Source organism: Melitaea cinxia, chromosome 25 (assembly GCF_905220565.1).
Source record: "Melitaea cinxia chromosome 25, ilMelCinx1.1, whole genome shotgun sequence".
Lineage (NCBI taxonomy): Eukaryota > Metazoa > Arthropoda > Insecta > Lepidoptera > Nymphalidae > Melitaea > Melitaea cinxia.
Genome location: NC_059418.1, coordinates 2,498,914 through 2,510,292, shown reverse-complemented (window position 1 = coordinate 2,510,292; position 11,379 = coordinate 2,498,914). Strand labels below are relative to the sequence as shown.

The 11,379-nt window shown below is 34.7% G+C and overlaps 1 protein-coding gene and 1 pseudogene across 1 annotated transcript; one reads left to right on the top strand and one right to left on the bottom strand.

The window, feature by feature from the left end:
* Positions 1-294: 294 nt before the first annotated feature.
* On the bottom strand, positions 295-2,149 carry LOC123665868 (putative nuclease HARBI1). Its single transcript, XM_045600102.1, has 2 exons — positions 1,685-2,149; positions 295-783 (listed from the first exon to the last, which is right to left on the bottom strand). Exons 1-2 carry the CDS (start codon positions 2,096-2,098, stop codon positions 295-297), a joined length of 903 nt encoding a protein of 300 aa, XP_045456058.1. The 5' UTR covers positions 2,099-2,149.
* A 6,580-nt stretch (positions 2,150-8,729) lies between these two features.
* On the top strand, positions 8,730-9,427 carry LOC123666206 (annotated as a pseudogene).
* The last annotated feature ends 1,952 nt before the right edge of the window (positions 9,428-11,379 follow it).

Genomic DNA, 11,379 nt, shown 5'->3' with positions numbered 1-11,379 from the left:
ATTCATGACGATAATTGCTCGCAATTTATTATTTTTTATATTTTTAATTATTTTTTTTCTAGCTTACTAAAAACAAAACAAAATGCACTACAATCATCTATTAACGTTCCTCTATAAGAATCGAAGAAAAAAAATTTTTATTTTAAATGTGGGGGGATGCAATATTTTTTGGTGCCAAAAAAATTTTTTTTTGTACAACTACAAAAAAAGTTGTTGTCACTACTATCAACTACAAACCAATATCTATTAAATGAATCCAAAAAAAAACATTTTTTCCAAAGTCGGGTGCCAAGTTCACACAGCCGCATTTTCAACTACTCTACGTGCTCTCGATAGTCTGTAGTTAAAAATCCGTTCTTTAGACCCTTTTGAATGAATTCCTGCAAAAGGTGTCAACATATATTTAGTTAAAGCAAAAGCTTGATCTCCTAATATGACATAGGGTACTTTTGTTGTGTAGGGTATATTTAAAATTTCTGGTGCTGGTACATTAAGTTGATTATTTTCTAACTTTCGGTACAATTCACAATGTTTAAAAACGCCTCCATCTGATATTCGACCTTGACTTCCAACGTTAACGTACATAAAATTGTAATTTGAGTCTACTAATGCTAAAAGTACAATACTAAAATATTTTTTATAATTGTAATACTCGGTGCCGCTTCTAAAAGGAGCCTGAATAGTTATATGTTTTCCGTCCAAAGCACCGATGACATGTGGGAAATTCCATTTTTCCTCGAATTCTTTAGAGACTATCTTCCAATCTTGTTCCGATACTGGTAACTGCAAAATATAAAGTTCACATTAAAAAAATGCGAAATTTATCTTAACACGGGTGGGGGTGGGTAACCTCAAAGAATCGCGTGGAAATCTAACTACGACATTCTACGACAGATATAAATGAAAACAGTCGGACATCATACGAAAGCATTTTAGTCCTAGCTGAAACGGAGACACTTCTTAAATCTCAAAGACTATACCTATATTCTACAAACACAACTAAAAATCGTTGTTTTGATTACAGGATTGTGGCTCATCGTCGCAGTCACATAATACAGAACAAGGAGCTACAGAACAAGGCGCTACAGAACAAGGCGCTACAGAACAAAGCGCTACAGAACAAGGCACTTCAGAACTAAATACGACTAACATGAATACTGCATCTACGATTCCAACTAAAAGGAAGCCAACAAAGAGAACACACGAAGATCCGGAGTATGATGCCGAGAATAAAATGTTAGAAGATGCATTGGAAGAAATGCGAAAACAAAGCGATAACAGCAACGATTTATACGTTGCTTTTGGCATGCACGTAGCGGCAGAGTTGAGAAAATACGATCCCATAACCTTAGCAAGAGTAAAACATTCCATAAATACTATAATATTTGACGCTGATATGGCATGTATAAACCAACTCAATCAGTCTACAATTCAAGAAAACGATGAAAGAAGACCAGGTTATTTTACTACACATTATACCGATATCTCCAATACGGCATCCTCTAGTGACTCTAGTATGGGATCCGGACTTACACAATTGATTAACGATTTGAATACTGTGAATAGTTTATAATTAAATAGTGATTGTTTCATTTTTATTGTCTGCACATTAAACATGCACATATTTATGATTGATTAAAAACTTAATAAAAATAATGTAAGTAATAAAGTTGTTCTTTTTTACCTTTATCACATCCTTCAGAGCTTTCACTAGGGCATCGCACACCTCTGGGACTATTTTTGAGATTGTTTGCTTTGACACGTGAAATATATATTGTAGACTAGTATATGAGTCTCCTGTGGCCAAATATCGCAAAGTTATTGCGAGTCTCTCTTTCGTCGTTATTGCTACACGCCAGTGTGTATCAGTTTTTTTAATAAATGGTTCCACCAGTGTATGTATATGTTCAAATTCTTCCAAGGTCAATCTTAAAAACTGTGTTGTTCGATAGTGGATTTCATAATTAATCACTTTCAAATTCTTTACCCTCTGTTGGAAAAGTGGTCGTATCCAGCATTGCCTTGTTTTTTTCAGTCTCTTCCTTCTGCGTAATTTTCGAATAATAAGTAGAGCTACAACACACGCGGCCGCTTTCATTTTGGATCGAATGCAAACTGAGAGCACAGCGTGTCTAGGACATGCCGCGCAGTATTGCCGCGCACACATTTCTGGGATGTCTATGTCACTAGTCGCGCATCAGAGCTGTGTCTCGCGATTGCCGCGTGTTGCTGCCGCGCACTCGCAGCGCTATGTTTGGACACGCCTTTATTATTTTTAACTTTGTATCTCATTATAAGTGGACTGTGAGTTCTTATGAGAAATAAATTTATTTAAACCGATAATCATGGGTTATCACATCGTGCCGTCTATAGACCTATATTGGTCCTCTGACCTGGGTTTCAGAGTCAATGGCTGATGTGACGCCTGTAAAAAGGTTCAAAAAAAATATGCGTTGTCTGCATTTGAACGACAATGAAAAACAGCCACAAAAAATACAGCTGATTACGACAAATTATATAAAGTTCGTCCTTTACTAAACCTAATAAATGAAAGTTGCCAAAACAACGCCGCCGATTCCATGTCTCAAAGCATTGACGAATCAATGATATTATTCAAGGGGTCGCTCATCTTTGAAGCAGTACATGCCTTTGAAACCTATCAAGCGTGGATATAGTTTGGTGTCGGTGTGACAGCCAAAGCGGATATTTATACGAATTTGAAATATACACCGGCAGGACGGAAAATACAATTGAAGAAGGGCTAGGGGCAAAAGTAATAAAGAAATTAACACAGAAACTTATAGCAAAAGGTATGCAGAATGCTCACATAACCTTTGATAACTTTTTTGTGACTTCAAAATTTAAGCCTATTTGTTTGATAACGGTATATACGCGAGTGACACAGTGCGAAGGTAAAGAGCGGACCTACCTCATCTGGTAAAAGGAGCTGCAGGAAAGAAGTTGAAGCTAGCAAAAGGAAACTTCAAGTGGAGGGTGAAAGAGAATGTAGCGTTTATAATTTGGCAAGACAATAAAGAAGTACTGTTTATGACAAACGCCTTTCATCCTAAGCTCGGTCGAACCACAGTGACAAGGACACAAAAAGATGGATCCAAATTAGATGTTTAGTGCCTCCTTGTTGCTAAGGAATACACCAAAAGAATGGGAGGGGTGGATCGGTTTGATCGCCTAAAAACTACCTACACAGTTTGACGACGAAGTAAAAAATGGTGGCTTAGAATTTTTTATTTTTTACTCGATGCCAGCATTACTAATGCCTTTATTTTGAGCCAATGGTGTGAATTATGGCTCAGTCATTTTGAATTCTGTGTTGCTTTAGCCAGAGGACTCATAAGTGGGTTCACGAGTCGTAAAAGGCGCTCAACGATGGCAAACTACGTTGTCCGGAAAAAAGTTGCACAGGTTGAAGCTCGTCAAAAAGCTGTCGGTAATGTTGCCGATGAAATAAGTTTCAATAATGTTGGGGAGCATATGCCTCGTACCAACGTATAAACGTTGCCGGCTTTGCAGCAGTAAAATAAATGACAAGAGGTCAAAAATTATGTGCGAAAAATGCCAAGTGCCTCTTTGTATAGTGCCTTGTTTTTACGCTTATCATAAGCAATGATGTTTTTTTTTATAATTTTAATAAAACCCTGTTCATAATTTTCTTCTTTTTAATAATTTATTTCCAACATTTACAATTATTTAACCACATTTTACTAAAATTAACCAATTTCTTAACAAACCAGCAAGGGTATGCCATAAACAGAGGGAAAGAATTTACCACCATAGAAATAATAATAATAATTTTATTTTATTCTACGCCGAACGCTAACGAGAATAAAATCAATATGAACATCAAAGAAAAAGAAAAAGAAGCACAACAGCCATCAAAAGCAAGTGTGCCTCAAAACACACAAAACGCCGTCATGACAGAAGAAGAACAACAGTTTTTCATGTTTGACGACATCTGTCCAATATCATGCACCAGCGAAGACTCAATTACTAGTGACATAGAACCACAACTTTACGTTGAAAGTTTAGAGTCACGTGTCGCCAAGGCGCTCAAAGCGTCTAAAGGTTTCACAGATCTAGTAGAGTTGGCTGAAGCATACGAGGACGATGACAAAATTAATATAAGGTTGAACACTACTCCTGTGTCTTCAACTGAATTCGACGCATTGATAGCAGGGATCGAAAGGAAGGATGTGGCACACATCAAAACGCCATTAGGTGATTTTGACGTACCCATTCCAACTTTGACAGAGATACCAAAGTATCAAAAAGTGTTGAATAACACCGCAGCCGCTAGCATCAAAACACTGGTTGATGTCTCAACTTTAATGAGCGCAAACAGAGTGGATGTGAGTGGAACGGTCGCCAAAATAAAAGCAATGTGCCGTTTTATTTTATTCTACGCCGAACGCTAACGAGAATAAAATCAATATGAACATCAGAGAAAAAGAAAAAGAAGCACAACAACCATCAAAAGCAAGTGTGCCTCAAAACACACAAAACACCGTCATGACAGAAGAAGAACAACAGTTCTTCATGTTTGACGACATCTGTCCAATATCATGCACCAGCGAAGACTCAATTACTAGTGACATAGAACCACAACTTTACGTTGAAAGTTTAGAGTCACGTGTCGCCAAGGCGCTCAAAGCGTCTAAAGGTTTCACAGATCTAGTAGAGTTGGCTGAAGCATACGAGGACGATGACAAAATTAATATAAGGTTGAACACTACTCCTGTGTCTTCAACTGAATTCGACGCATTGATAGCAGGGATCGAAAGGAAGGATGTGGCACACATCAAAACGCCATTAGGTGATTTTGACGTACCCATTCCAACTTTGACAGAGATACCAAAGTATCAAAAAGTGTTGAATAACACCGCAGCCGCTAGCATCAAAACACTGGTTGATGTCTCAACTTTAATGAGCGCAAACAGAGTGGATGTGAGTGGAACGGTCGCCAAAATAAAAGCAATGTGCCGTTTTATTTTATTCTACGCCGAACGCTAACGAGAATAAAATCAATATGAACATCAGAGAAAAAGAAAAAGAAGCACAACAACCATCAAAAGCAAGTGTGCCTCAAAACACACAAAACACCGTCATGACAGAAGAAGGACAACAGTTCTTCATGTTTGACGACATCTGTCCAATATCATGCACCAGCGAAGACTCAATTACTAGTGACATAGAACCACAACTTTACGATGAAAGTTTAGAGTCACGTGTCGCCAAGGCGCTCAAAGCGTCTAAAGGTTTCATAGATCTAGTAGAGTTGGCTGAAGCATACGAGGACGATGACAAAATTAATATAAGGTTGAACACTACTCCTGTGTCTTCAACTGAATTCGACGCATTGATAGCAGGGATCGAAAGGAAGGATGTGGCACACATCAAAACGCCATTAGGTGATTTTGACGTACCCATTCCAACTTTGACAGAGATACCAAAGTATCAAAAAGTGTTGAATAACACCGCAGCCGCTAGCATCAAAACACTGGTTGATGTCTCAACTTTAATGAGCGCAAACAGAGTGGATGTGAGTGGAACGGTCGCCAAAATAAAAGCAATGTGCCGCGAGTCAATATCCAAGTACTCCGAAACCGTCGAACGCAGAGACATCATGGAATCCATCTTGTCAGTGTTGATGGTGGAGCGTCTTAAAGATAGAAGACTTCAAAGCATATGCGATCATTATAGCAAACCAGAGATCTGGGTAGATCCACTTTCGTCTGGATTATGGATTGTTAACCCAGAATTTAAAAGAATTAATTGGAGAAGTAGTACCGCGAGACGTCTTTGATAAGTGTATAAATATGAACAATAATAGATTTGATAAACTTTTTGACAAAATAACGAAAAACAACATTAAAAAATTATCTAACTTAGTAAAAGAAAAATTGAATAGAAATAGTTTGGAGAATACAAATAACAAGGTGTTTAATTTTACAAATATAGAGTTACCAACTGAAGTAGAAAGTATCCTGAAATTGGAACCTAAGTTTGGGGTAGAAACAAAAAATAATATGAAGTATCTACCTACGGTTATCGAGGACGTTGAGTATAGTATTGCATCAGTGAAACTAGAAAACTGCGAAGCCACTGAAAAAAATATTCTTAAAAATAATTTAAGATCCAGAATAGTTAATGTCATCACAAATTTTTATAAAAAGAATAAATCTAATGAAAAACATCAAATAATTAGAAAGAATTTAATGTATACACGACGGTTCCTCAAAGATAGACAAGATTTGATTATTGCACGATCGGACAAAGGTAACAACACTGTAATTATGTGGAAAGAAGAGTATAAGAAGGAAATGTTTAATTTAATTAATGATGATAAAACTTACAGAAAAATAGATAAAGATCCCACTAACAAATTCGAGCGTATAGGTAACAATATAGTCAAGAAGATGATGAGACTAAAATTAATTGATAAACCACGTGCTGAAAGGTTGACGTCGAAGTACACGGTTGCTCCGCGGATCTACGGTTTGAGGAAAACACATAAGAATACATGTAAATTGAGACCAGTAGTTAGCTGCATAAATTCACCCAGTTACAAGTTGGCACATTATTTGCATGAACAACTAGCTCCATTGGTAAATACATATCAGTTTAATGTTAGGAACTCGTTTGAATTTGTAGAATTTAGTAAATCCGTAAAATTAGAAAGTAATTACGTATTGTTATCATTAGATGTAGTGTCATTATTCACCAACGTAAAACAGAATTTAATATTAGAAGTAATTAATGAGACTTGGAATAGTATCAAACAATTTGTCAAATTTCCTAAACATATATTAATTGAATTGATTAATTTTTGTTATATGTCGAGTTACTTTGTTTTTGAAGGTCAGTTTTATTCACAAATAGAAGGTAGTAGTATCGGCAATCCGGCTAGCCCCGTTATTGCAAATATTGTTATGAATTATGTAATTAGTAAAATCTTAGAATCATTACCATTTTAAGTTCCGTTTATTAAATTGTATGTAGATGACACGATAGCAGCAGTGCCAGGGAGTGAAGTTGATAATGTTTTAAATTTATTTAACAGTTTCAATGAAGACATACAGTTTACTTTAGAAATGGAACAAAACAATCGCATCTCTTTCCTTGATATTTTGATAGAAAGACGAGAAGGGTATTTAATTACTGACTGGTTCATCAAACCGATAAGTTCTGGTAGACTGTTGAATTTTGAATCAAACCATCCACGTGCACAAAAGATAGGAATGATTACTGGGTTATTAGATAGAATGATTAAATTAAGTAATGAAGCACATTGGGAACAAATTATAGAATTATTAGTAGCTTGTTGTTAAAAAATGGATATAATAAGTCGTTTATTAACGCTATTGTAGTAAAATTTAAACAGGAAGTAAGTAATCGTTTGAATAATAACATTAGAGTCGCAAACTCCTTCACATATTGTCGGTTTCCCTTTATGAGAGGACTGTCATATGAAATTAACAGATGTTTTATAGGTACAAATGTGAGATTACCGTTTTATAATTTAATGAAGATAAGCAGTGTATATACTAAATTAAAAGATCCTTTAAAAAAGGAAGAACGAAGTGGGGTAATATATAAAATTTCATGTGAGTGTAACCGTTGCTATATAGGACAAACTAAACAATTTCTTATGTCGAGAATCAAACAACATAAGAACGATTGTAAAAATATTAACGCCGCAAAAGACAATAAGACTGCTTTAGCATCCCATCATTTTGACCAACATCATAATTTTAATTTTGAAAATACAAGAATATTAGATAACGAGGGAAATTGGCTTAAAAGAAATATTAGTGAAATGTTTTTTATTAAAGTAAATAACACAGTGAATAAAAGAACAGACACAAATAATTTGAGCATTTTATATAATGATATTTTAAAGAAGTATAAATCTGAAATATAATATAATTAAATGTATAGAATTTTCCTGAAAACAAATAATAAAATATAATTTTTTTTTTTAAACGTAAGTAGGGACATTATTGAGAAGAAATAGGCTAAGAAATACCTAGACTATCAAATAAAGCTTTTTTCATGTTTCAGGTATATCTGAAAAAACTGTCAGCACCATTACCAAAGAAGGCGAGTCATCTCAAAAAATTTCTACGCCAAGAAAGAAACGCGTGCAAGAAAAGAAAATTATACTAGATGATTATGATCTGTGTGCAGTTCGAAATAAAATACATGAAATGTATACCGTCAGAAAGGAGGTACCGACTTTGAGAAAACTCTTAGCAGAGTCAAAACTGACACAAATTTTCGTGGAGGTCGTACTACATTGTGGAAAATTATCCGACAAATTGGATTTCGATTTAAAAAATGTGGGTCAAAAAGGAAGTTACTTATGGAAAGGCCTGATATTGTAGCTTGGAGATAGAGATACTTAACTATTTTGAATCTAATTTTCGCGATGAAGGTAGGCCTGTTGTATTCTTGGACGAGACTTATATTCACGCGTCTTACACAGTGAATAAATACTGGCAAATAGAAAATGAAGGTGTCCTACAAAACGATTCTGCTGGTGCACGATGGATAATTGTTCATGTGGGTGGTGAAATGAGGTTTATACCAAATGCTTTATTAATTTTTAAATCCCTGTCGAAATCAGGTGACTAACATGATGACATGAACAAAACAAATTTCATGTAATGGCTTCAGGAAAAACTAATTCCTAACTTGCCGGCTAATAGTTTAGTGGTTATGGATAATGCCCCTTATCACACGGTAAAGTTAAACAAGGCACCAACATTAAGCTCTACCAAAGCAGAAATGCAAAACTGGATCATAAATAAGGGGTTATCGTATCTGCCTACAATGGTAAAAGCTCAACTTTATAAAATTATAAAAGAACATAAAGAAGCTCCAATATATGAAGCCGATCAGATGCTTCAAGCTCATGGCCACAAAGTGGCTAGATTACCGCCGTATCACTGCGAGTTAAACGCAACTGAATTTACGTGGAGTCTTGGCGAGGCGAATAGCAAATAAAAACGTAGGACAAGAAACAAACAATATAGTTAATTTAGCTGAAGAAGCTTTTCAAAGTATCACTGCAGAAGACTGGCAAAAACAATGCGAACATGTGCGCCACATTGAAGACAAGCTTCGTGAAAGAGATGTGTGTATGGACGCTGAAATGGACAGGTTCATAATAGAATTAAATAATGAGTCTGATACAAAATCTGACAGCAGTTCCGAAGATTCATCTGATAGTGATTATTCATCATTGGCAATCCACATGGATCATGCTTATTCAAAATAAAAAATATATTTATGATTCAAATGGCTGTTTATAATTTATATTTAATAATTAATATATCACGCTCATGTAATTTACGAATTTTTACTTTTGTATATCAAATAGAACAAAATTTAAACTTTGCTAAACCAATTTTCGTACAACCGAACTGATTTCTTAAAAAGAAAAATTTAAATGCGTTCATCCATCCTGAAAACAAAAGATTTTATTATAAACATTACAATGTTATTGTGTAAGAAAAAATAGGCATAGATATTATTACCAATAGTTTAATAATAACTGCATATAAAAAATTTAACATTTCGTATAAAGGAGTCATATGAGCTAAATATGGCAACATAACGCTCACATTGGCCAACATAAGAGCTAGAGGTAAAATAACTGTGAACCTAGGATGAAGTATGCTCTGGATTTGCTACGCAATTATTATTACCGTGTGAGAACGAAACCACAACATACGAAAACCGTAAGGAATGAAAAGGATGAAAACAACATTTTTTGTCTTTGTCAGAGTTTCTGTTGGTCGCAAGTGAAAGTTGCGACCAACAAATCAGTTGAGACCGATATTTCTTGGTGAATTTATATGATTTAAGTGACTTAAAGTAATATAAGTGGTGAAATTAAGAAGTACTTGACTGTTTCGTGATACTTATCATGGTAATATGTTACATAATCGGCTGTAAAAGCCGTACTGAGCAGAAATTACCAGACATAACCTTTCATACGTAAGTACAATTTTTTTGATAAAAATATACCTTCTTAGGCAAAAATATTGATAGAATGAGAGTCGTATCATATTAACAAGTTATTATAAATAGAAATAATGTATGAAAACGGCATTTATCATCATAATAATAAATATATTAACCAACCAAATTAAGTGGTAAGGTTAATTTTACATCCTCGAAACAAACGTAAGGCTGGTCCGCCATTTTTAACTACTTTATAATTTGATCAGGTTATATTTTAGGGATACTAGCTAAGGTTACTGATAAATTACCCTAAAAGTGGGGAATTTTTTATTCAATGTTTTAATTTCATATTACTTAATGAAACCATTGTTACAGATTTCCAAAGGACTCTGCAATTCGCCAATCATGGATTCGTGCTACTGGGCGACAAAACTGGCAACCAACTAAATATACTCGAATTTGCGCTAGACATTTTGAACAGAGTTGTTTTAGAAAAACTGCTCGAAATATGACATATTTAAAACCATTCTCGATCCCTACACTTCATATCGTCGATTATTATGTTATAATATTAGATTCAGAGTCCGAGTAGTGTCTACTGAAATGTGTTGATATTATTGTATCTTTTATAGAAAATTGTACTGATTAAATGAATACATATTCAAAATTAATTATCTATATGATGTCCATCTACTTTTTACTTCATCTTTGTTCCATAATAATATTATTTTTTAAATTTCAGGTACAGGTACCAATGGAAATCTTGCCCACATTTATCGAACTGCCGGTAGACATCCCATCTACACCTCACCACGTACCAATGCAAATTGAGTCCATATCTACACAGGTAATTAATTATAAAAATTATTCTAATTCAAAGAAAATGTATGTTTTCCTTTCTACTTCATTTTCTCTATTTATTATCTGATTGTCTATAACTTAAATGAATCAAGAAAATGTATTTAATATATTAGAAGCAATTTTGAATCCTTTTTTTATAAATTTTAGGTTGAAAACTCAGAGTCCACGGAGATTAAGTCGACACCACGAAAACAGAAACTTTTGAAGCAGTTAAATCGAAAAACACTTTTAGCCGAGACACGAAAAAAGAAGTTGGCAGTATTACGTTCAAAAAATCAGCGTCTCTTGAAGAGAAACGCTGAATTGTCCGCCGTCATAGAAACGTTAAAAGAAAAGCGGCTGATTAATCAAGAGGCAGCAGATTTATTATCCTCCATAAACCCAGGCGAAATGTTGAAATTTCAAAAAAGCAAATTCTCTCCCGAAGTGCGCAAATTTGCGTTAAATTTGCATTTTATTAGTCCGCGTGCTTACAATTTTGTAAGAAACGCTTTTAATACTTGTCTTCCGCACACTCGCACACTCGCTTGC